At 43.1% G+C, this 27,652-nt stretch overlaps 2 protein-coding genes across 2 annotated transcripts in view; one reads left to right on the top strand and one right to left on the bottom strand.

The window, feature by feature from the left end:
* ACE2 (angiotensin converting enzyme 2) overlaps window positions 1-27,652 on the bottom strand; it is a 174,988-nt gene that overhangs the window by 134,006 nt on the left and 13,330 nt on the right. The window lies entirely within an intron of this gene.
* Window positions 967-27,120, top strand: GRPR (gastrin releasing peptide receptor). Its single transcript, XM_083438970.1, has 4 exons — window positions 967-2,366; window positions 17,156-17,507; window positions 21,661-25,697; window positions 26,074-27,120. Exons 1-3 carry the CDS (start codon window positions 1,948-1,950, stop codon window positions 22,045-22,047), a joined length of 1,158 nt encoding a protein of 385 aa, XP_083295096.1. The 5' UTR covers window positions 967-1,947; the 3' UTR covers window positions 22,048-25,697; window positions 26,074-27,120.

Here is a 27,652-nt window from a genome sequence, read left to right as displayed (position 1 = left end):
ACCCAGATTCTCCAATTGCAGAGAGACAGGCTGCTCACAGTTTTGTCAGTGAGAGTGGGAAAGAGAGTGGTGATATGAGGCATTGGGGTTATTGGGGTATTTATGGAACTCTCTCACAGGTGTAATCAGGCAGTCCTCTACCTTGGCTATGTTCAGGCAGAACATTAAAATATTTATTTGTTGAGGGCCTTCAAGTTTAGTTTGGTATGAGACTTTACTGTGCTTTTAATGAGGTCTTCAAATGTTGTATGATTTATTGAAGGCGTATCCAATGTGGTACCCTCCAGATCTTGCTAGTCTTCAACTTCCAACAGTCGCAGAAAGCCTGGTCAACAGTCAGGGATAAGTAGTCCAAAAACATCACCTTGGGTAGCCCTGATTTATTGTATTATTGTATGGTGTCTGTCACCCTGAGCTGCATTTTGGGAGGAAGGGCAGAGTACCAATGTAATTTATTAATACACACATTAACATTAGTTGTGAGAGTAGCTGCAAGGTATCAGTGAATGGAAGGACCATAGCAGAGCAACCCTCTGTTTTGTGTGCCAAAGGTCCGTGCTTCAATCTCTGGCATGTCTAGGTATGGCTGGGATAGACTTCCTGTGTGAAACCTTGGAGAGCTCTTAAGCTAGGTGGACCCAAGGATCTAACATAACATAATATAATATAAGGTAGCTGCCTGTGATCCTATGGAACACATCAGCAGATTGTGCATCCCAGAACATTGGAGAATACCTAACGTGTCTGTTCTGTATAGAAATAAGTGCTGGTATTTCAGACCTCTGAAACACAGGAAGAAATTCAGATAAGGAGAATTTCAGATACACCCATATACTGAACACATCCTTAGCATTTCTGCAGAAAATCTCCCTCACCCCTACCACGCAAGTGGGAATCCACAAGAATCCAGTACTGTTCAAATTAAATAGATACACAACTCAAACCCATATATGTTTACTGGAAAGAACATTCCATTGTGTCCAGTAATGATGACTCCTAGGTACGTGTGAACAAGGTTACAGCATATAGGCAAATAGATACAATTTGTATAATTGATTCTAACAGAATCTTGGATGAAACAGAGCAAATTGTTCAAGTATCTTGAGACTGTTTGTGCAGAATTCTAGCTCTCTTGAATTGTAGGGTAAGACATCAGGTGCCTTTTCTCTCTCTCCCTCTAAACTAAATGCAGTAAGGAACAAATGTAGTAAGAAATGTAGTAAAGTGTGAGACTTTAAACTTGCGCCTCCTACATAAGAACATTCCCAACAAAAATACATTAGAGGGATTCAAGAGTATATTTCAAAACACATTTCATTGGGCAGTGATGAAATTGTCCAGTAGGTGGCTGACATCCCCCAGAAAAAGACTGCACTTTCCTATATATCTACTGTACTCACAGAAGGAAGCTTGCTATGGTGCGAAGCAGGGAGAGAGCTGACGTCCCAGAGATCCTGCCTCTAGGATTTGAGTGTTTAAAGGAGCTGCTCCTCACCTTTGCTGCAAACGCAGCCTGCAAGTGCAGGATCTGAAAGGGCTGGAAAGAGCAGCAACTACCAAAAGTTCTTGCAAAATGCAACCCCTTCGTTTCGACACTGAAACCTCACTAGGAGTGTTGGTAATGGACTATGGATGGCTTTGTGTAGACCACTGCTCAGTCTTTGCAAACTGGGGAAGTCCTTATTCCCAGGCCTCATGAACAGGAGAGAGAGCAAAGTTTTGAAACAGAAGCTATGCTGATGCTTCCTTGTTTTGAATGGGCTGGGTTTCTTCTCGTGCATGTGTTTCCTTCTATGATCAGTCACGTCACATATTACATTTCTGCCAATCACCACTAAGGGACGAAATCTGCTCAAAAGAATTTATGAAGCTTTTTTCTTTTTCTTTTCTTTTTGGGGTAAAAATAATAATCAGGCAAGCATTTTTTTGGTACGCCAAAACTTGACCATGTCTTCTGAGGAGTGCATTATGCTAGATGTGGAGTTGGATGGCTTCATTCTTTGCAATACCTCTTCTGCTCAACATGCAAATCTGTCCCTCCTGGATGAGGACTTGTTTTACTATCGGTTCCTGTATGCAATTCCGACCATTTATGGGATCATCGTCTTGATAGGACTCGTCGGCAATGTTACGCTGATCAAAATCTTCTGCACCGTGAAGTCCATGAGGAACGTCCCCAACTTGTTCATCTCAAGCTTGGCTTTTGGAGATTTGCTTCTTTTGCTCACCTGTGTTCCTGTGGATGCCAGCAGGTACCTGTCTGCTGAATGGCTGTTTGGTCGGGTTGGATGTAAACTTATCCCTTTCATACAGCTGACTTCGGTGGGGGTGTCCGTCTTCACCCTCATGGCTCTCTCTGCTGACAGGTAAGCAGCTGTACCTAAAAGTCTTCTTGAGGTTCATATAGTATGGTGTGTTAAAAACCCAAGGATCAAATTTGGTTTTGGAGTATGGTTGAAGTTATGTCTTTCTCCTCCCTCTGAAAAGTTTACAATAAAGAGCCAAAATCATAATACTGGGTTGCTTAAAATCTATACCTAAAGCTATATGGGTGAGACATGACAAAATAGCTACCTTTTCCAAAGTGGAAACTTGCTGTACCCTTCACCTTCAGTGTTTTTAATATGCTTAGCCCTAATTAAACTACTTTTATTTTGTGCTTTTTTAAAAAAATCAGTGGGGAAAAAATTAAAAACAAATATGGGTCAAGGGAACTGGGATGTCATTATTCATACCATAAGTAGACCCATGTTATTTCATCAGCTATTTCATTTCATTTGGGCTATTTCCTTCCACATAAATTGATTTAGAATCCATTACATTTAACAGGTGTTGAGTGGAAAGTTATAGAGTTGCCGTTATCTATCTTTCTGCAAATTGCTTTCCTCTACATTTTAGGAACCTGATGAGAAAACTGTTCATAGAGGAAAGAGCTAAAACCTTTAGTACATTGTTAAACCCTATTTCTACAAGCATTCAGAATGTATGTTGCAAAATGAAATGTAGCAGACTTTATGTGCCAAACGTCTTTATTGATTCTGCAGACTGTAAAATCCTCTCGTGTGATCTATACTGGGGATTTTCTACACAGACCTGTTGTCTATGACAGAACTTTGCAGATAATCAGGTCTGCACAATTCTATAGCTAGCAAGGTCCTTCTACAAACAGGGTGAGTTTTACTGAATGAACAGAAACAACACTATGTTATGAACCTCACTGAGCATTTCCCTAGTAAAGAAAATGAATTGCGCTCTCATTCACCGCCACAACCAACCTGGTATTCTGCATACATACACACACAGCAAATTAGAGAACCCTTTGCTACACAACAATAATAAAGGTATGTTCAATGAAACAATAATTGTAGAAATCATTCCTGAATAGGACTTACCTGTATTTCTGAATAGGCATGCATAGGATTGCACTATAAATTACTGAATCCCCTAGAATAGGATCTTCACAGGAACACAGCTCAGCTTGTTACAGCATGGTGCTGATCTTGGCCAGGTTGCAGGTTCCATCCCAATATGGGACAGCTGCATATTCCTGCATTGCAGGGGGTTGGACTAGATGATCCTCAGGGTCCCTTCCATCTCTACAAGTCTATGAGTCTATGGTTCTATTGCTGTCTCATCTGCTTGTACTGTTGCAAGGGACTTGGTTTGTTTGCTCAATTACTCATCCCGAGTTATCTGTTTGGGGGGGTATCTGCCTGTTCTTTGCTTGTGGTGCAGCGGTCTGGCTGTGTGTATTAAATCTGTAGGACAGGGGCGGGCAACCTGTGGACCTCCCACTGTTGGACCCCAGCTCCCATTAGCTCCATTCAGCATGGCCAGCAGGCAGCATTGTATTCCAGCAAACTCTGTTAAGCAGCTCCATTGACAGGAGTTAGCATGGGGAGGAGGCTGTGAGAGGGTTTCAGCTATGATATTTTGAAGGGCTGCCATCAGAAGTCACTTCCCTCCTAAAGACTCACAAGAGAATGCTACTGTCTTTCAATTGTTTTTAAAACTGGGCTCTGCATAATCTTAGCATGTGAGCTGTAGACATCCTGTCATGGCTCTTGCATCTCAAAAACAACTTGTGAATCAAACAGATTCTTGTATTTCGGGAGGCGGAGATTCCCTTAGGATATTTGTTTTTAACTGGTGAAAGTCCAGCAAGGTTGCCTGGCACAGCCTTGACAGAAGGGGGGTAGTCCGAGGCCAGAGGTGGAAAGAAAGCTCCCCTCTCCTGTGGGTGATCCGTGTTGTCAGAGAACTGTCAGCAACAGTGCATGCATCCCCACCCCCACCTGAGGGATGGATAAAGCCACCCCCCCCTCTACAGGCACCTTATTCTGCATGCAAAGAATTATTCAAAAGGATAGGACATGCGCTAAAACCACTTTTTGTGCATGGATCATCCTAGAGGCAAATGAGCAAAGCATATACTTCACATGAGAAAAAAAAGGTAAGAGATTCAACTTTTCATTCCAGGAAAGAAACATGTAAATGGAAAGATGAGAGGAGCTGTAAAATCATGTATTAACTGAGTCAGACCATTGGCTCATTCATTCATTCATTCATTCATTCATTCAATTTCATAAAATTTATAAGTAAAGGTAAAGGGACCCCTGACCATTAGGTCCAGTCATGACCGACTCTGTGGTTGTGGCGCTCATCTCGCTTTATTGGCCGAGGGAGCTGGCATACAGCTTCCGGGTCATGTGGCCAGCATGACTAAGCCGCTTCTGGCGAACCAGAGCAGCGCACGGAAACGCCGTTTACCTTCCCGCCGGAGCGGTACCTATTTATCTACTTGCAGTTGATGCGATTTTAACTTCCAGACAGCCTGGCATTACCATTAAAATAATGAAGTTTTACCTCCTAACCAGCTTACAAATTGTTTTGTGCCTCTTGTGACATCTCTAGAGCATACTACCCAAACTCAGCAATTTCTGGGATCATGCTCTTTGACAAGCAAAACAAGGGGCATTTTTAACAAGTTTGAAATTTTCATCAAATTGTATGAATGTTTTTAGTACATTTAGTGTTTTTTTTTAAAGCTATGATTTCTTGACCTTTACTGGATCATTTGCATTACCACTGAAGTTCTTCAGCCTAACATTTCTGCAGCAAATTAGGCATGTCACTTTTCTAAAATAACGAGCACCACACTGAATGTATTATTGCAGCATTGCAGTTGAGAGTTAGCTGTGCTTTTAATCAGCCAAAGTTGAGCATTGCTAACTAGAATAAATGAAATTCCACATTAAAGACTACTGTATTTTTTTAATTCAAATTTACCTGTTGGTAAAACCAGTGTAGTAGTGGGGAAGGGGGGTCGCCACAGGGGCTGTTGCCCTGGGCACAAAATTGTTAAAGGTAAAGTTAAGGCTTTGAACACCCAGCTTTGCACAAGAACCCCCCGGAGTCCTGACAGATAAATGCTTTGTACTGTGTCAACATCAAAAACGGTGGTTACCTGATCAGGAGGGAGCAGCGGTGCATGAACTCAGTCACACTCTCTCCTCTTAGCAAGTGTAATAGCCCATGCCACAGACCACCTGTTTCGTAGTGGACACACAGCAGAGAATCAATATTGTGAAGCTGTAAAAATGTCTAGGAGTTTGCCTTTTCAAGCTGATACCAATTTGATTGCTTCCTGCTTCTGAATTACAAGAATAGTTATTAATTCCCCAGGGTTTTGTTTGTTTTTTTAAAGGTCTCCATTGCTAATCTGCCGCTCTGTGCATGTGTTGCATGTATACAGCACATGTGGGAAACTACAAGCCACATGTATACGTTCAGCTGGGGGAATCAGCTCGGCAGGTAGGCAAAGCATGACATCACCCTCCACCCTCCACTCCGGCAGTGCAGTACATTGGCAGGGTTCAAACTGTTGGCCTATTAGACCAGAACTTGGCAGTGAAGCTCATTGGTTGACCTTGGACCAGGTGCACGCTCTCTGCTTAACCCACCTCACAGGGCTGTGGTGAAAAGAACCATGCACACTGCACTGAGCTCAGTGGAAATAAGGTGATATATAAATGCAGTAACAGACCCTCCAAGTGTCCCTATTTTCCAGGAACAGTCCCAGATCTACAGAAGCCATCCCGGTTTCTGTTTTGATCCTGGAATGTCCCACTTTTTCTTAGGACATCCCTATTTCCATCAGAGAAATGTTGGAGGATATGGAATAGGCTGCCCCAACCCTCAGGATTTTTTTCACATGGCACTCACCTGAACTCAGTTCCGGCATTTCCCAGGTGGGTGCCTTTGGCATTTTAAGAGAATGAGGAAGGTGTTCCTGGTGAATTCTGGCTTTTCTTCTTCTAGACTGGGCACCCCTATTTTCATCAGAGGAATGTTGGAAGGTATGGGTAGGATGTCCCTAATTTCACTGGAGAAATGTTGGAGGGTATGAGTAATATGAACTGTCTACCAAAAGCCACCAAAACTTCTTGGGCAAATACCCTCCTATAAAACGAAGCAATACAAAACACCAAACCTCAGTCTCTCCTATGTGTGCATACACAATACAGTGGTACCTCAGGTTACATACACTTCAGGTTACATACGCTTCAAGTTACAGACTCCGCTAACCCAGAAATAGTACCTTGGGTTAAGGACTTTGCTTCAGGATGAGAACAGAAATCGTGCTCCGGCGGCGCGGCTGCAGCAGGAGGCCCCATTAGCTAAAGTGGTGCTTCAGGTTAAGAACAGTTTCAGGTTAAGAATAGACCTCTGGAACGAATTAAGTACGTAACCAGGGGTACCACTGTAATTAGAAAGGCAGCTGGACTGCTCTCCTAGAAAGTTGTTTCCTGGAGATTGCTTCTGAATAGGGCCTATCGTACTCTGTGCCTCGTGTGTGTGTATAGCTAGATATGATGAATCCACAGAATCTTAAACATCCTGGGTTGCTTGCCACTCTGTCAATACAGCAGAAGACTTCATTACATCCCTGTTTACAGTGCGCATTTCTTCAGCTCCCCTGCCCATCTCCACCATGCAGTGCAAACAGCCAGAGATGCTGAGTGAGAGCAGATGGTTCAAGTGCCGCAAACTCAGAGCTGTTAGGAGCAGCACGTTTATCCACGACCAAAGCAAAGGGCATTTGGTGAGGTCAGCCAAAGGGCTGCAGAGGTTGCAGCTAGCTAGGAAGGGAAAAACATATTTAAGAATGAGAAACAGGTACAATTATATGGGCACCGGGTGTTGTTTGTAGGTGCCTATCAATCCTGATTATGAGCTGGAGCTTCATTGCACCAGATAAGTACTGAATGGAATTGCAACACATTGTCTTGTTCCGCATAAAATATACCAGCTGGAGAAAGATGATGATGATGAGTGGTGGCATTAGCATCAATATTATTATAAACTTGATTTATAATTCCTCCCTTCATCAAATGGTCCCGAGGCAGGATACACATGCAGAAGAACAAAGTTTTAAATGCAAAATAAAACAACAACCCAACAGTAGAAAGGGTGCAAATTAATAATGCCTTGTGCACAAACAATATTACATAAGCAATATATAACAACAGCTAAAACTGAACAAGATACAGATAAACAGCAAGTGATAGCTAAAGAAGCATATTAAAGACCAGGGCAAAGGAGGTGTGTCTTTAACCATCATCAAAAGGTAAACAATGTCAATATCAGAGACATCTTGGAGGAAAGGCCTTTCCAAAGATGTGGTGCCACCACTGAGAAGGTCCTATCGCTCACCAATGCTCCCTGTGTTTCAGCAGGTGGTGGGACAGCAGTAAGGGGCTTCTGTGTTGGCTATTTCAACGCTGGCTTGCTCAGGAAGCTGTGCAAAAGGACATAATTTAAGACTGGGGTTGTCATAGAACATGCCTACTACTACAATATTATTATTACATTATTAATATTACTTTTACCCCAAAACCTCAGATTCTTTAACCACTTCCCAAAACATCTGGAGGGCCGAGTTTGCCTATGCGAGATCTTGAGAATAACTTTGTGATGTAGATTATAGGTGAAGGATTCCACTGTATATTCTTCTGCTTAGCCCCCATCAGCAGGTCAGCTTGACCACTGGCAAAACAGTTCCGCCACACAAGAGCACACCAAATGCCCAAATATTGGCCAGGTAGAAGCAATCTGTGGCAGCAGCCCTGATGGCAGCAGCCAGCACAGTCCCTCAAAAAGGGGGGAAGGTGGTGCAGAATCTGCTGGATCCTGTGTGGACCCTGCTGCCATTATGTGACAGCAGCAGACCCCACTGGGCCTTTTTGCTCCGCTGGACAGCTCCGCTGGTTAGAGCATGGTGCTGATAACATCAAGGTTGCAGTTCAATACCCATATGGGACAGCTGCATTTTCCTGCATTTCAGGGGGTGGGGTTAGAATCAGTGATGGTCAAACTTGGCCCGCCAGCTGTTTTGGGACTATGACTCCCATCATCCCTAGCTAACAGGATCAGTGGTCAGGGATGATGGGAATTGTAGTCCCAAAACAGATGAAGGGCCAAGTTTGGCAATCTCTGGGTTACATGATCCTCAGTATCCCTTCCAACTCTACAATTCTATGAAACCTGGGCTGTGAATTTGACACTGGCTGTGCTGTTCCGTCAGACCACAGCTGACTGGAGGTTAGGATTACCTCCTGAGTTAGCGGCATGGAAGAAGGGATCTGAACTCTACCTCCAAACTACCAGAACATATGGTCCTCACCATAGGAGCCAACTCCTAGGGACCAAAGTCCCTTTGCCTTACCCCTAATAACATATTTGAGGGAGCCAACCCCTTCCCCACCAAGTTGATGGGCATTGCCATTCAAATGGTGTGTGTGTGCCACATCTTGTGACCAGGTTGGCACCCCTGGTCCTTGCTGATTGGTAGTTCCTGAGAATAGAAGGACCAATCACAGGGCAGAGGAAGATAAAGGCAAGCCTAAATGCTGTTTCACACAGTTCCTTGCATAAATGCCTCAATGAATCTGCACCTCTCATTTCTATATAATTGTACCTCGTTATGAACTCTGATTCTTGTTTAGATCAATCATGGCAGCAGTGGGCAGTTTTCTGTGCTTTGTATTCTCTCCAGCTCCAACTGGGAACATAGGCCGAATTTCCTTTTCAGCACATCTGTCTATGTTCTGCGTAAGAAAATGACATATCAAAATAAATCACTAGCAGTTAAGTCATTAAGGAAAATAATCCCTCTGAAAAGGCTTTAAATAGTGCAGGGTATACTGCAGCAGCCCACTGAGAGAGTGAATGGAAACACATCAGATTGTTGAACATTGTGCTCCCTGAGCCACTTATGAAATAATAACCCTATAATTATAGAAATTAATTATTTCTGGCCAAAAAGCGCTAGAAATACGAGGAGTGGTGAAAATAAGGATCCACAAAACATGAGCAGCTGACATGTTGCAGTTACCCGTAAGGATGTGTCTACCTGGCATGTGTTTCTTCGTAAGGTGATACCATCTCATTTTTACATTGTTGCACACTTAAATATATAATTCTTAAAAATCTGTTTGTAACCCTCTACACACAGACTTCCCTGGAAAAAAGCCCCAAGGACTAAACATTGGAAAAAAATTAAAATTATTGCAAAATATTACAATACTACAATATGATAGACACTTATCTTTTGTTTCTTTGTTATGTGCTATGTATTGTTTTATACTATACTGATATTTGTATACTAAAAACATTATTGCATGGGGGATCCATAGAAAAATTCAGATTTAAATATGAATTTAAATAAATATTTTGCATTTTATCACTAAATATTTCAGTGTGGATTCCTCCCCCCCTTCATGTATGCATTTCTAAAACATTTTATCCCAAAATGATATGCCTTACACATTTGGGTACATTTCCTTGAGCCTAGAGCTGCATTTCAAAATTTGGAGAAGTGCAAAACCTGCAGGCTAGTTCTGTATATCACCTCTAGGAGGTGTGAATTAAGTCAGCTTGCTTAAAAATGCAGGCCAAACAAAATTCTTTTGCATCCCTGGTGGCAGGCTTCAGGCAAGCATCTCTGCAAGATACCGTTTTTGATATTCAGTGTCCACATCCTGCACCATGTTTGTGGGCACTCGTGATTGGATGTTCATGGGCAGACCTTTTGAAGGGTGAAGGAAATTCAAAGATGTCCACGGAATTCAAATTAGAAACACTGAAAGAACATCACTTGCTTAAATTACTGCATGTAGCTCAGTTGGTAGAGCATGAGACTTGGGTGAAGCTGATATCCCATTGTTGCTCCAGAAATTTCCCCATCTCTCTGTCCCATTGTTTTCTCTTATTTTTATCGAATTCTTGCCCGTTTTCCATGGAGTTGTTCTCCCCTTCCTTTTGCTGCACCCTATCTTCTATCTATTAAATCACAACTACAATTGGTAAAGGTAAATGGACCCCTGACCGTTAGGTCCAGTCGTGTCCAACTCTGGGGTTGCGGCGCTCATCTCGCTTTATTGGCCAAGGGAGCCGGTGTACAGCTTCCGGGTCATGTGGCCAGCATGACTAAGCCACTTCTGGTGAACCAGAGCAGTGCATGGAAATGCCGTTTACCTTCCCGCCGGAGTGGTACCTATTTATTTACTTGCACTTTGATGTGCTTTCAAACTGCTACGTTGGCAGGAGCAGGGACCGAGCAATGGGAGCTCACCCCATCGCGGGGATTTGAACCGTGACCTTCTGATCGGCAAGTCCTAGGCTCTGTGGTTTAACCCACAGCGCCACCCGCGTCCCTACAACTACAATATTAGAAGCTAATTACTTCTGTTGCTCATATCTCAAATCCTGCTCACGAATTCATCATACTATAATACTTTTTAAAATGTTCTGAAAAAGGGCATCCATTCTTCCAACCTTTTGTACTTTTCGAAGCACGAGGAAATCTGGACCAAACTCACCATAAGGTTATCCTGTATTATCAGCTAATAGTGGTGGCTGTACTGTATGAGAAGGGTCTGTACGATCAAATAAATAAGGAACTTGACGAAGTCACAAGTAGTTCTTTTCCGTTCGCAGGGATATATTTTTGTATGCGACATCGCTCAAGATGACATTTCTCTCCAGTAATGCAAATGTTTGTAGCCCACTCTCCTGTTCTAGGAAACATTTGGATCATAATGTTTATAACTGCATACCTGCATCAGTCTTCCACTGTGTTCTTGCCTTTCCAGGTAAACAGTAACCTGGAAAAAAGCATTTATCATGGTAGCAACTTCCAATCTGTAGAATTTCTAGTAGTACAAGCTTTCTCTCTTTAAATAACATACACACACACAAAAGCACACAGGCAGATGAACACCCCTCTTCTACTAAGGTCCTACAAGAATAATATTAATGGATTTACTGAATAGATTACATATTTTTTTTAATTGAGGCCAACTCAAGCCATCTTCAAGGGAACCTGTGTCTGAACTTTTAAAAAGAGCAGGACATTGAGTCCTGGATATTAATTGCTGATAATGTTGGACTGTGAGTTTTCAGAGGCCACTTGTTTGTGGGTTCTTTCCAGAACATTTGCTGCACTTATTAGCTCTCATTGCTTGGGACTGAGATTGGATTAATCACTCTCCTAAATATACTAAGTGAGAAGAGCAGCCTTGCTAAATGAGGCTCATGCTCTTGGCAGTACCACCATGTTGAGTGGGATATTTCTGTCCATCTCTCTGTCTCTTTAGGGATGTGTGTCTGCACACATGAAAAACTGGAAGAGAGCAGGGTCTCACACATTGGACAGAGGCATCCTGGTTCCCGGCTTGATATTTGCTGCATATTTCTTCAGATATTCTGTTTCTCCATGGGGAGAATGTTTCATGATAAATGTTTCATGATATTTACTAGTGGCTTCTCACGATTCCCAAATATTATTTGGGATATTCTAAGGGTTGTGAGTCCTTTGAGATTCATAACTCAAAGAATCTGTCTAAAGTTTTAGATTATTATTATTTATATAAAAATGAAGCCCCATGAATGATAGTGTTGGAATTTGCTTTATTTAGCAGGATGCCAGGGGAAAATAGGGTTCTTCAGGACCCAAATATGGTTTCCCAAGTGCTGTTGTTTAGTCGTTCAGTCGTGTCCGACTCTTCGTGACCCCATGGACCAGAGCACACCAGGCACTCCTGTCTTCCACTGCCTCCCACAGCTTGGTCAAACTCATGTTAGTAGCTTCAAGAACACTGTCCCACCATCTCGTCCTCTGTCGTTCCCTTCTCCTTGTGCCCTCTATCGTTCCCAACATCAGGGTCTTTTCCAGGGAGTCTTCTCTTCTCATGAGGTGGCCAAAGTATTGGAGCCTCAGCTTCACGATCTGTCCTTCCAGTGAGCACTCAGGGCTAATTTCCTGAAAAATGGATGCATTTGATCTTCTTGCAGTCCATGGGACTCTCAAGAGTCTCCTCCAGTACCATAATTCAAAAGCATCAATTCTTTGGCGATCAGCCTTCTTTATGGTCCAGCTCTCACTTCCATACATCACTACTTTGAAAACCATGGCTTTAACTATACGGACCTTTGTTGGCAAGGTGATGTCTCTGCTGGTTTCCCAAGTAAATCCCACCAATTAGTTACCATCTCAATGCATCTATATCAGGGATTTAAGCTGCCATAAATTCTGATGGTAAATAATAAAAACATGCACATGGAACTAGGGAACAGAACCAGAAGTGTAGCTTCAAAAGTTGTACAGCACCTCACATCAAACATTTCAGATGAGTTTGGGCTGTTTATCTGTAAGTACAGAGCTTGGTTGCAGGTTTCTCATAATGTTCTTTGTTAGCCTCTGCAAGGATTCCAGCAATTACACTTCTCTATCTACTATAAGTTTCTCCAGCTCCGTATTTGCCCATCGTCATTCCTGACTAGCTACGCTTTATGTCACTGTGAACTAAATCAGTTACTATAGCAACTTCTTTGTCTTGGTCCAGGTAACTAGGAACGTACTCACTTAAGCCATTAACTTCCAGAGTGACTCACCTGGGCATTTTTCTCTTTTCTACAAGCTGATTTTGGCAACCACTGTTGCTTTCACCCTGAGGTGATTGCAACCATAATTTTCCTTGTAGGAAGAAAGTGGCTGGAGGTGGATTCAGACTAGCTTATATTACTGTCCACCCATGCAAATCCACCCTCAGTTTCAAAATCAGTGCCAAGATAAACAATCATACTTTTAGGTAGTGGCTAACTGAAGATGAACTGCTGGATCTTTTTAAGATGCGTTGTAAAAATTCAGCATGTCTCCAAAATTCTATTATCCCAAAATCATACTAAAACCTGGGGTGTGTTATTGTTTTATTTGGTTATTTGTATGTTTGGCTGGGAACAGACCACTTCCAAACTTTTCACTCAGTTGATGTTAACTCCCAGATATCTGATTAGATTTCTGAAACTACTGCAGGAAAGAGCAGTTATTAAAATGCATTTAAGATGTGATATTAACTGAAAGAGGTGCAGGACAGAATTGACTCAGGAACTGGGTAAGATTATATTACCAAAGCAGCCTTTTTTGCTCATGTTTCCTCTGAGCTAAACAGTAGCTATTGCAGAGCTTTCTGAATATTTCTTATAAGGGTCATCCCCATACTGTCCACCTGCATCTCAGCTGGAGTTCTGGAGAAAGACTTTTTAAGTAATTGAACCAATTGTCTGACTAGTACAAAAGCACAGAACACACACACACACAAATTATCTAATTCAGGAGAACTGATTAAAGGTTGTTAAAATCTAACCACCCATACACTGTGGTCTTTCAGACAATTCGTGGTTAGTACTGATGAGCTGAGTGGCTTTGCCCCATTGCTGAGGAGTATGGAAATAGGCAGAAAAACTTGATGCTTATGATTGATACTTGATGATCCACTAGGGCTCCCGCTATTCATCTTGTACACAGGCAGTAGCAATGGGTGGGGTGCTGCTGCTTACCTGACCATGGAGTACCAGGAGGGCAAGTGAAGTGGTGGTGAGGTTGGTGTGGTGGAAACACATTGGCAGAGCCAATCCAGTGTTTCTCCTGGTGTGTTTGCACCACACCAATCTCGCTGCTGCCTTGCTCTTTCTCTTTGCCCTCCCAGTACACCACAGGGACAGCAGTGATGGGAGGTCAGGTAAGCACCCCTGTCTTATCAACAACTGCAGCACACAGGTCCCTTCAACTTAACAGACCAGTCCTGGGCCAAATGTTACTATTGAAGGTGCTTATGTGTAGATCATCATATTCCTTTCTGCTGGCCAATGAACATGTTTGTTAATTCTGGGCTTCCATACGAAATGCACACACATAGCAAATAATCTACTAAAATGGGAGGGAGAGCAAGGCAGAAAGCACAGCTATTTTATTTTTTAAAAGCAGCTATTCAGTAATTACACATCAAGCAATAGCACAATTGCTTTTTTAACCTTTTTGGCTCAGTTGGGAAGTGTACAAACAACAGAAGTCTCCCCACTGAATTAAAATTTAAAATCTGGATTAAGCAGCAGTGAGTATGATCGAGCCAAAGTTAAACACTTTTATGCCCCATGGGAGACATTGAATGAGTGCTTGACTCTCCCACTCACATTAATTTTCTTAAGAATGTGCTTATCTTGATCAAATAGTAACAGCCTTCTAGAGCAAACACAAATGAGATCTGTTCCACACATGCAATTTGACATCACAGATAATTGTTTACATAAATTAGTTGATTTGAACAAAAATAGGAATGCACTAGGGGTGGGGAATTAAATGCCATGTTTTATCATAAAATAGTAAAGGAGCCCAATGAACTGAAAGGATATATCCAGGTGTTTATGGTAGCAGTCCTCAAAAATGACATTTTGTGTAGCCATACATCGTTAATTAACAACTGGAAAAATACCACTTGTCCAGTGTCTTATTGAGCTGCATCCTGGGTTGGGAAGGTATAATACTGTAAGGGAAGAGAATAAATTCCAAAAGCACGTGGAATGTGAGCTATCATTCTGCCCATTAAAGGTGAGTGAATCGTTCGGTGGTAGCAGCTGATGAACTGGTTTCCTAGTCCAGAGATGGGGATCCTGAAGTTCTGCAGAAGTTGTTGGAAACACATCAGCTTCAGTCAGCTTGGTCAATAGTCAGAAATTCTGCATTCTCACAGTGCTGCTGAATGAGGAAGGCTCTCCCTCCAAGCACTTGGAGGGAAAGGAAGCTTTCGTACCTTAACAATTCCACAGCAAAACCCAGCAGTTCCAACTAACAAACTGCTTCACCAGCCACCACTGTCTGCTAGTCACAGTGGAGATTAATCAGTTCAAAGATTCTGCTGTTTTTCATTCATAGGCTAAAGCTACAGACTGCAGGAGAACATTAGGTTTCTGCTCAGAATGATATCCTGTGATGTGACATAACTGTGCTGTGTGTTTCTTTGCCTACTGCCTGCAAGTGGCAGCCAACGATACAAAAGAGTCAGGGAAATTTACATAGAATCATAGAGTTGGAAGGGACCCCAAGGATCATCTAGTCCAACCCCCTGCAATGCAGGAATTTCAACTAAAGCATCCATGGCAGATGGCCATCCAACCTCTGCTTAAAAACCTCCAAGGAGGGCCAGTTCACCACCTCCCAACGGTGTCCACTGCATTGTTGAACAGCTCTTACCATCAGAAAGTTCTTTCTGAGAACCTACTTTCCTGTAACTTGAATCCATTGGTCCGAGTCCTACCCTCCAGAGCAGGAGAAAATAATCTTGCTCCATCTTCCATGTGATAACCCTTGAGATATTTTCTCTGATGTCAATAATGCTTGTCCCTTCCACCTGAATAACTAGATCAGTCAGATTTCCATTCCCCCAGTGAAATCTTGTGCATCATAAGTGGTATCAAACACCGAAGCATCTCCTCCAGAAAACATTGGATATTAATTCAAGATGAAGGTACAGGGATTTTGACTTTTCTCAGCAGGAGTTCTGGCCTTCTTGAATGATACAGTCATTAACTTTGGGAAAGCGAACTAAGGCAAAAAAGACACAATTACAAGGGGTAAATTAGATATGATTTTCATTGTTTGAATGCAATTAAAATGCTTGTTCCTTCTTTTTTTTAAAAATGTCAGTAGCAGCTGTACAGGGGTCAAGTAAGAAGGTAAGGAAGGGAAGTTTAACACCCCATCCCACTGTGGTCTAGATCAGGGGTCTGCAACCTTTAAGACAAAAAGAGCCACTTGGACCCGTTTCCGAAAAAACAAACAAACTGGGAGCCGCAAAACCATTGCGACATTTAAAACAAATATATCTCCGGAGCCGCGATCTGACAGCGGGCGGGAAGGTGACGTCGGGACGGTGCCTGACTAACGCACGCACCGCCCCCCTGCGACGTCACAGCCAGAACAGCGCCCGCCACAGTGGGGAGTGTCGGGGCGCACAATGCGCCTCCTCCCCTCGCTAGTATCCGCCCCGGAGCCGCAGCAAAGGTGTAAAAGAGCCACATGCGGCTCCAGAGCCGCGGGTTGCAGACCCCTGGTCTAGATTAAAATTATGCTCCCATCTGAAGCTGCTCTTTGCATCAGGAAGGAAACCTCCACTGCACCGAAGGAGGCTTTTCTCCCTGATGCAAAGTGCAAGACAGCAGAGGAGGGATTTTTGTCCAATCTATGGTAGATTTGTACTAAGAGGTACAGAATCAGCAACACTGGGCACAGGGAGAAATCCCTCCAGGAAATGTAGCCAAACTAAACACAAGATGGACTGGCACTTTCAGCTGCTGTGACTCTGAATGTTATGTGCTGTCCTCCTTTCTGTTCTCATCAAAAGGAGCCCCTTATGAACGCTATTTATAGACATATTAATGCCCACATTAATGAAAAGGAATCAATGCCATGGGCAATCATTTTGCAGGCTGAACTATTTTCCCTAAAAGTTTAACATTTTTCAAAATAGCTATCAGCCATGTCACACAGGCAAATCCTCACCATCACAGATTCAGACCCACTGTTTCTATGTGTGTTGGAAGCTGCCCAGAGTGGCTGGGGAAACCCAGCTAGATGGGTGGGGTAAAAATAATAAAATTATTATTATTATTACTGGGAATGGGGGAAGGGAAGAGTATAATCCAGTTTTTATGGCCAAACATATTTTCTCATGTGAATAAGGTGCTAATCAAGGCACGTTTGACCCAGTAGGTTCATCCTTATGGTTAGTAACATAATTATTTCTCTTGTCCTTAGGTATAGAGCTATAGTGAGACCAATGGACATTCAAGCTTCCCACGCCCTGATGAAGATTTGTTTGAAAGCTATCATGATCTGGATTTTATCTATGCTGCTTGCCATTCCCGAAGCTGTGTTTTCAGACTTGCGACCTTTCTATGACAAAAGCACTAACAAAACATTCATCAGTTGTACACCCTACCCACTGACCAATGAGCTGCATCCAAAAATTCAATCCATGGCTTCCTTTCTCATCTTTTACATAATTCCCCTGTCTGTTATTTCAGTATACTATTATTTCATTGCCAAAAACCTGATACGGAGTGCTTACAACCTACCGGTGGAAGGAAATGTCCACGTTAGAAAACAGGTATGTCTTATTTTGTTTGCAAGTCATTACTACCCAAAGCCAAACTAGGAATGACATTTCATTACAAATAAAGAGAAAGGTGTTTCAAGGGATCCATTGAGCAAAGAGGTATGGATAAATTACGGTACATTGCAGCTTGTCATTTGTGTATATTTCGTGAGTGGGAGTCTCAGTTCCTTCCCGTTTGTCCTTGTTTATTTACAGCTCTAATGACTTTAAGTATTTGGAGTTCAAAGACTGTTTCTATAAAGCAATTCCATAAATACATTCATATGGAAAAGTGATGTGAGGATTAAGTAGGTAACATTTCTGGGGAAGGACTCAATAACCAGCACCTTTATTTCCAGTCCACCTGATTGGTTCATGCCTCCAAGAAGGATATGGATAACAAATCCTAGTGACCTTTGCAAACATCAAACATTGGAAGGGTCACAGGATCCCCACTCCTGCCCCATTGAATACAGTTGGCCCTTACCTCTGAGTAAACATGCATAGGATTGCATTTTAAATTGTGCATTAACTAGACAAGTCAAGGTAAAGGGACCCCTGACCATTAGGTCCAGTTGTGACCGACTCCGGGGTTGCGGCGCTCATCTCGCTTTATTGGCCAAGGGAGCCAGCGTACAGCTTCTGGGTCATGTGCCCAGCATGACTAAGCCACTTCTGGCAAACCAGAGCAGTGCACGGAAACGCCATTTACCTTCCTGCCAGAGCAGTATCTATTTATCTACTTGCACTTGACGTGCTTTCGAACTGCTAGGTTGGCAGGAGCTGGGACCGAGCAACGGGAGATCACCTCCGTCACGGGGATTCGAACTGCAGACCTTCTGATTGGCAAGTCCTAGGCTCTGTGGTTTAACCCACAGCACCACCCGCATCCCTATTAACTAGACAAAATTGGGGTGAAATAAAAGTATCACACTGAATAACTTGTGGGTGTTTTCCAAAAACAATTAATGCTCTTTATGTTTTCTAAATTATACTAAGCATTCTTCTTGTATTTCTTGCTCATGCTTGATTCTATTCTTCCTTCTGCACCTCTGACAATAACCATTGAATATATGCAGAGTAAAAAGGAGAAGCAATATTTCTCACTAGCTAAGGGAAACAGGAGCCAAGATTAAGTCTGTAAAACAGTGGTTTCCCCTTTGAGTTTCAGACAGACAGTGCCTTTTGTCTCTTTCAGAAACAAGTATTGTTTGTTTATCGCATTGCCTTCTGCCTTCATAATGTCCATGCAGGTGGCAGGAGCAACAAGTATTAAATTAAGATTCCACTCCATAAAGTATATATGATTTGCCTTCACAGAAAAGTCTATCACAGAACTTAATTGTTAGTTTGATCTTTGAAAAAAAATTGTTTCTCAGCAGGCCTGTGTCAATCACCTGTTGTCAACTCCATACCTTTCAGTCTATGCAACTAAGAGGAATAAAAGATCTGAAGTGACAGTGATAGATGACAATGGCGGTACTGTTGCTGGCTTCCCTCTTTCAAGGTGGAATAGCTGTTTTTCTGAGAGGCTAAGCTCATTACTTGTTGACTGATTATTTTGTGAGATATAGTCACTGCTCTCTGGATTTCTCCCTGGCTGTCAGAAAGTTGAAATGAAAATCCTGGCCAGATTGCACCCCACTGAATAGAATTGCTGGGATTGAATGAAACTGCTGGGCTAGATCCGGCGTTGGTAAGTGTTGGGATGGAGCTGCCGTCCTGAAATTGGTTTTACCATTGCTTACCCAGATGAGGCTGAGTTGGGCAATGGCAGCAGTGAGCTCAGAGTTCTGTGGCCACAACACCAATCTGGTGGTCCTACCAGTGCAACCTCACACCCACCCAGCCTCAGTCCCATCTAGGTAAGAAGCTGCAGTGCTGGTGCTGTGAGAGTGACTCCAGCCTATGCCACATGCCACTACTGAATAAATCCACAGGAGTGTATGGCCAGAAGCAGAAATAATTGCAGGCTTGGTCTGAGCTGAGAAAAGCATCTTGTGTGGGGCTGGAACAAGGGTATAGATGGGCAGGCAAAAGAACGGGAAAGGAGGTTAGGGTGGTAGAAGACTGGGAGATGTTCAGGGAGGTAAGGTGTCAGGTAATACTACTACTACTACTACTACTACTACTACTATACTACTACTAATAATAATAATACCCCACCCATAAGACTGGGTTGCCACAGCCACTCTGGGTGGCTAGAAAGACTGAGAAGGTCTGGCTGATGCCCAGGCCAGATCTAAAAATATTTATAACCAGGCTGTCCGGTTAGGGGTCGTCTAGAGGTGGAATTATGCTCTGAATTGGAACACTGTCAACGTTGATAGTGCTGTCCATCTGTTAGGCAATGAGGCATAGGCAGCAGTATTCTGCGTGTATCTATCTGTGGTTTGGGACCAGAATATAAAAGAGTGTCTGCCCCAGTTTTGAAGGGGCATTAGGATCCAAGTACCTCCCTTGTCAGGACACGGGTGGCGCTGTGGGTAAAACCTCAGTGCCTAGGGCTTGCCGATCGCATGGTTGACAGTTTGAATCCCTGCGGCGGGGTGAGCTCCCGTCTTTCGGTCCCAGCTCCTGCCCACCTAGCAGTTCGAAAGCACCCCTAAGTGCAAGTAGATAAATAGGTACCGCTTTATAGTGGGAAGGTAAACGGCGTTTCTGTGTGCTGCGCTGGTGCCGGCTCGCCAGAGCAGCTTCGTCACGCTGGCCATGTGACCCAGAAGTGACTCCAGACAGCGCTGGTCCCCGGCCTCTTAAGTGAGATGGGCGCACAACCCTAGAGTCGGACTCGACTGGCCCGTATGGGGTACCTTTACCTTTACCTACCTCCCTTGTCCACACATATTGACTACTTCAGCTCCTGCACATCCTTTGTTCTGCTGCCCCAACTCACTAGCAAAGAGCAGGAATTGTGGGGGCAGCATTGCCATTTACTCTGCTTTTGGCACTGTCAAAAACAAAGAACAGGATTTTTCCTCACATCTCCATTTGTTCTCTTTGCATACTTCAGTTTTTGTGGCTTTTGGGAGCATGGGAAGCTGTGATGTCTTGGTAGGACATAGATGTGCCCATTTTCTGTATTTAACTGAACTGGAAACACCACTGAAAAGTATGTTTATGCATTTCTTGTCCACAGGATACTTTCCTCACATAACTATGACATGGGAATTCTGCTCCCTGCAGCAAGGCTCCCCTCTCCTTACATTTGTACAAAGATCAAGTTACCAATGATGGGACAAACATGGATAGAACCATAGGGCAATATGTTCCTTTGCTCTTGGTATGAAATATCGTGTTCCATAATGGCAAATCTTTACTGCTGTACTTCACTGTATGTATGCAAGGTGTCATAATGCATTTAACTAGGCCCATGGAGCTGCAATCCTCAGTGGCGTAGCGTGGGGGGTGCAGGGGGGGGGCGGCCGCACCGGGCGCAACATCCGGGGGGGGGCGCTCGCACTCGCAGCTCTCTGCCCCTACCTGGCTCACTCACTGTGTTGGCTGTGCGAATCCGATCCGAGCCGCCGGGTCGCCGCCCACTGTGGAGGGGAGGGTGCCAGGCGTGTGGTGCGGAGAGAGAGCGAGGGACTATCTGGGGGAGGGACAGTGCAGCGGGGGGGGGGGGGCGCAAATTACTTGCCTTGCCCCGGGTGCTGACAACCCACGCTACGCCACTGGCAATCCTTTGCATTCTTACATGGAAGTAAGTCCCGTTCAACTCGGGGTCAAGCAAACTTGGATAGGACTGGACTGTAAACATATTATTGTGCCCACTCTGTGGAACGCCCTCCCATCAGATGTCAAAGAAATAAACAACTATCTGAATTTCAGAAGACATCTGAAGGCAGCCCTGTTCAGGGAAGTTTTTAATGTTCGAAGTTTTATTCTGTTTTTAATGCTCTGTTGAAAGCAGCCCAGAGTGGCTGGGGAAACCCAGCCAGATGGGCGGGGTACAAATAATAAATTATTTTTATTATTTTTATTAATATTTCAAATGGATTTATTTCAAAAGAAAATGGAGTTTTAGAAGGGGTGGGAGAAGCATGACTATATTTCAGAGATTGCTAAACTCAGTGCAGAACAAAATTACCCTGTCTTCTGTTAAACTGAAATAGTTTCCACATCTTCTATTGAATGTTGTTGACCATGTTGTTCTTTTCAGATGGAATCGCGAAAACGCCTAGCCAAGACAGTGCTGGTTTTCGTCTGCATCTTCGCTTTCTGTTGGCTGCCCAATCACATCATCTACTTATATCGATCGTACCATTATTCCGAGGTGGACACATCCATTCTGCACTTTATCACTTCTCTCTGTGCTCGGATCCTGGCATTTGCCAACTCTTGCATTAACCCCTTTGCACTCTACCTGCTCAGCAAAAGTTTCAGGAAACAATTTAACCACCAGCTTTCATGTTGCAAAGCCCGCGAGCTCATGAAGTCCCAGAGCAGAAGCACCATGCGGATGGCGTCCCTCAAGAGCTCCAACCAATCGATGGTCGTGTTCAGCTTCATCAATGGCAACCACCCCTGCCATGAGGAGAATGTATAGGCTGCACCACAGAGACTGAAAACGGTCACAAGATCTGTGTAGCCATTGCTGCTTGTTTTGTTTTGTTTCTTTGTTCCTGTAAGTAACAAATGTACATAATTGCACAGAGAGGCGGACAGTGACCAGAGAACAAACTGACAGCATGCGAGCAAGGTTTAATGCAGAGCAGAAGGGCTGCCCACACCTGCACTGTCATTTTTAGGGTCTTGCATTATAATATGTGGGTTCCTTTCAGTTTCTACTGTTCAGAGATGAATGTTGAAGGCATCCAAGTCCTCATCGGATTATCAGCCTGTTCCTTTGTTAGCCTTGTACAGAAGACAGCGGAGGGAGGAAACTTTTTTGGTACATGCAGGTTCTGGAAGAAAGTCAGGGTTATTATCATTATCGTTATTTATTGCTAGAATGAGCCAGTCCCCCATTTTGTCCTTCACACTGTACGGAAACAGCCACAGGGTCCAGAGTAGAGCCAGCTCTCCATCTTCACTGTCCCACACTCCACTCTTCTGGACCCATAATACCCACTGATAAGGCATTTTCATCCCCTTTCTGTAAAATACCTGCATAGATGGGACAGTCCTAGTAGCCGAGTCAGATCAGTGTAGTACATTTGCACTTGCGCAACAGGTTAGCACATATGCAGAGAGAGCACGACCATTTTCAGAGACTGGCCTGAAGGCTTTCCCCCCATTTTGTCTGGTAGGATGCTAACTTCTTACTTACACCATTTTAAATGAGCAAGCCTGCAACAAAAATGAAATAACAAAATGATGTAAGGGGTTCTATCTTACCTGCCCACCTTCACTCATGCTTAAGAAAACACCTTTATGGTTTTGCTTTTTGCACTAAAGTAAGGCAGCATTTCTAAGCATGCTTAGTTTAGAGTAAAACCTATTTAACCCAAAGCGATGTCATCCAGAGATTTTTTAAAAAGGAATTTTCACTGTGGCAGAGGGCAGGGGAATGAACGCAAAAGGGCACTTAAAAATCATGCAACAGTGCATTTTTCATCTTCACTTGAAATAATTAAACACATATTGATTTAAATAGGCAAACGTCTTGGAACATATATTCTAATGGTAAATTGTTGTAATTTAAAGAAACTTGGCATTTAAAAGGAAACTAAAATGTCCAGAACTCTCTTTTTTTTATAATCCATTCAGCATAAATCTCCTGAGCAGGCTGACATTGTCTCCTGACTTTGATTGAAAAAAAGTGGACAACAGCTGGTTGGAGATCACAACAGGCTGTGCCAAGCCCATTCAGAGCTGGGTTTGGCCCTGCATTAACTACCTGTGTTTGTGTGTCATTATGCAGGGACACAATTATTTTTAGTTTGCACTGAGTGTGGTGAGAGAATTGCAATTGCTGCCAGACATTATTGCACCATGCTATAATTTATAGGAAACAGCTAGCGAAGATACAGAGACACTGAACATCCTAAATCACTCCAATGTGGGAGATGGGGGCACTTTAGAAATTACTTCCCATGGTTCCCTTCCTTCTTCTATGCAAGAAAGATTCTAGCATACAATATCAATTCTGTCTTCACAAGCTGTGTGAGTAACTATGTTTATAGCAGACCTTGGATAGCAGACAGCTTAGGGTCCTGTTCTTTATGAAGATGCTCTGCTAAAAAAAATGTTCAGCTGCTTGCACACTTTCCAAACAAATTGCACATGCATTTTGACTGTTAACAAATCTTCAATTCTTTCACTTTCACCATAACCGGCGAAGTTAAATTTGGATTTGGATTCACATCTCCAGGGAAAGGACCTTCCTTCATTAACTGTAGCTTTCTGATTGCTGAATCTCTACAAGCAAGTATGCCAGGAAAGATGCTCTTATCACATTACAGATAATATTGTAGAACCTGGTGCACATCTAAGCTATTCCCGTTTTGTTAGCCAAATTTGTTTTATCATTCCATGTTTTCAGAAGACCATGGGCTTCTGCTTTTTCTTTTCTATCTTCTTCTTAAGATCTACCCAGACTTTCTGGCAACTAGCCTGGTTGAGCAACACTATTATTAATGAGGGGGATATGATGCTGTATAAACCATACATAATGATTTTGCAAAAATTGTTTTGATGCAAGAAAGACAGAACCCAGTAGATTTGTTTTATTCTTTGATGTGTGGAAGTAGGTGTTCCAAGCTAATAGGCTAGCCTTTCAGATCTTCAGCTCTGGAACAGTGGTGATGATGCAGCAAGGTCTGATCAGTGAACACAGCACCAAAAAGTCAAACTTTCTCTAATGTGTTGATTTCTTAAATGTTTCCCAAGACCAGAGTGCTTCGTTGTGTTTACTGATTCTCCAGTCATTTCCACCGTTTCTTGACATCAGAACTACATTATTTCCGGGCTTCTTTCATGTAGTTCATCAGAAACTACATTATTTCAGGGCTTCAAGCAAACCTTTAGCCCTATTCTGCTCTGGCAGATGCATCAGTAGGAAACGATTTCTCCAATTTCCGTTTGTCATTGCAGTTCTACAACCAATACATTTGTTGTCTTCTCTTTGCTGACACTGCCATCAATGGGAATACTGAATGCCAAACATTCATCAGATTTTCATTTTAGTTCTGTGGCACTGATACTTGCCAACACTTCTCTGTAATAAACAAGATCTCTACAGTGATTAAATGCTGGTAGTTTCACGATCAGGTCTTTCATCATTCATAAGGCACTCTAAGCGGTTGGTAGCAAGAGTGATCAAGGACCAGGATGGCCACAGATATGCAGAAATAGTCTCCCCACATGCCAAAGTGACTGTGAATTTGATATTTTCTGCATTTTGTGTCTTCCGTATTTTCAGCCATGGATGTTTATCACTGCTTTTCTCCCAGTGCAGCTCTATTGCCTGCTGATGCACTTCCAAATTGAGGTGATTCACAATTCTTTTAAGATCCCAGTGAAGTCAACACAGTACTAATTCTTAAAGTACTTCTTTGCTCCCTCTATACATTCTCAACACATTTTACAGGTGACACGCTGACACGTCTTCCTATTCTTAGCTGTGCAGGAGATTCTAATTCTGGAAAGCTTTTTTTACAAGCTAACTCACTCCCTTTTCGATGGTTGTTGGTTTCCCCCCATTCTGCTTTCAGGTTTGTCATATCCTTTTCCTGGCAGCGTAACTCCAATTCCTGTATGGGATTGGCAATCGAGCCAATAGTGGCCACAAGAGCAGGCAGTGAAGACTGCTTGGCAAACTTACTTGTCAGCTTAGTATTTTGCAACAGCTCGTTGACATTCTTTATGTTTCCATTTTGCAGATCTTTCAGCATGTGGCATTGTGCACCACATCTCAATGCCCAGATCAGAATAATATCAATAATAGCAGCTTGCACTGAATTCCTGGCACCCACTTTGTCCTGAACTATGTTTCACTGGAGAATTGGCCTGAATATCCCCTGCCAACCAGTGGCAGCTAGTGAACTGGGAACTGGGAATATTATTTACTTTTACTTTTTAAAAAAACAAACAAACAAAGCTTCTCTTGCATCCTTCTGCAGGAGAACATCCTGATAAGACACAAACTTTTTGGTAAAACATAGGATACTGTCTGCCTATAGAGAAATCCAGAATCCCTATGGGCAAGTCCTGTCCTATGTCTGATGTGATCATTAAGCAGTGCCTATATTGCCAGTTGGGACGCGGGTGGCGCTGTGGGTAAAACCTCAGTGCCTAGGGCTTGCCGATTGCATGGTCGGCGGTTCGAATCCCCACGGCGGGGTGAGCTCCCGTTGCTCGGTCCCAGCCCCTGCCCACCTAGTAGTTCGAAAGCACCCCTAAGTGCAAGTAGATAAATAGGTACCGCTTTATAGCGGGAAGGTAAACGGCGTTTCCGTGTGCTGTGCTGGTGCTGGCTCGCCAGAGCAGCTTCGTCACACTGGCCACGTGACCCGGAAGTGTCTCCGGACAGCGCTGGCCCCCGGCCTCTTAAGTGAGATGGGCGCACAACCCTAGAGTCGGACACGACTGGCCCGTACGGGCAGGGGTACCTTTACCTTTATATTGCCAGTTGAGTAGAGTAGCTACCCCCAATGGGTTGATTGGGCTTCCATTCAACCACAATTTAGCCTTTACAAAAAGTAGCAAGTCTACCTTCAAACTTCCCACAGTCCAGACTTTTAAAGATTTAACTGGAGAGACCAAGAAGAGAGCAGCAGACTTCCCCGAGAGAGACATAGCCTTCTTCCATCCAGGCAGGTTTGCTGGGAAAGAGGAAGAGTTCCAAGCAGGACAGCCTGATGGGAAACAGAGTTCCTGACTCACTGTTCTACTATAGTCTAGCAACAACAGTTACCATTTTAAACATTCACAAATTTATTTTAAGTATGATCATCCCTCCATATGGATTTGAGACTCCAATATAATAATAGCTCTCACCCTTTAAAATAACTAAATAGTCTGGGCCTGCCCTGCCCTGCCCTGAATTCCACTCCTGCTGCTCTTAGTCAAAATGACTTCCAAAGCCCCGGAAACTACCTTTTTCTCCTCCCATGTTTGCCTCTCCTTCTTCCCACCTTAGTTTACACACAAGAGTCTGAAAGCCTTGAATCTCCTTAACAGGCCTAATTAAGCCATATGGGTTATGTTTTGCATAAAAGAGGATGGCAAACCCTAAGTCTCAGAGTCCAGATGAAAACACAAAACAGCATCTAAATGTTGTCCCCCCCCCAATGTAAACCGATATGTAAAAGTAAATGTAAACTCAAGGAGAATTAAGAGGGCTCTTCATTGTAGGGGGATTCATGAAGGCTGGAGGAGGAATCCCCTCCGTTTTATATAAGACATGCTTTGATTATGTTGCACATCTATTAAATGAGCAAAGCGAAGGATTTTTATATTTTCAACAACAGCAGCAGAGGGGTGGTGGTGAAGGCAGGCCTTGATTAGAATGGTCAAGAATCTCTAAGTATTTTCAGTACAGTATTAATTCATGTTGTGAAAAAAATGTGAGGAGAGTTGTGTTTACCGGGGTTGTGTGGCCCCCTTCTGAAATAAGCCGTATGTTGTATACAATCTAAATGTGAAAAGTGATACCATTAAATAAATGTAAGTTTAACTATGTTTACAACAGTGTGCATTTTGCCATATTGGGTGGGGGTGGGGGTAGGGTAAAGCACAGCACTTTCCCAATGTTTCTTAAATGTTCAGGTGATGTATTCATGGATGTCAAACTGTGTCATATAGAGCTTTAGGCATGTTTAAGAATAAGGAACAACTGCAAAGTGAAACACACAATGCTTTTTTTGTATATTGAGATATGTACTATGTAGTAATAATATGCGGTGATAGATATTAAAAGCTCAACACATTTATTCTACAACAATGTGTCTGGCTAATGCCACTAATAGAATTGCAATGTTCTAATATTATTGGGTTATGGTTATGACAAGTTCGTGGTTTATCCTGTCAATTCTACAGTTTCAGAATCTGACATTTGCTCAAAGCAAGGGGAGGGGTTAACTGGTAGGTAGCAGCTAGCAGGTTGACCAAAAATGTTTGGGGTTTATCACCTCTGCTAAGAACATATTTAACTACCTTAAAACTAGCCACTATCTTTTAGCCTCAGCTGTCCAACTACAGCATGAAGA

The sequence above is a fragment of the Podarcis tiliguerta genome (assembly GCF_965153285.1).
Source record: "Podarcis tiliguerta genome assembly, chromosome: 4".
Lineage (NCBI taxonomy): Eukaryota > Metazoa > Chordata > Lepidosauria > Squamata > Lacertidae > Podarcis > Podarcis tiliguerta.
The sequence above is the reverse complement of the archived record's forward strand: the minus strand, read 5'-3'. Positions and strand labels throughout refer to the sequence as shown.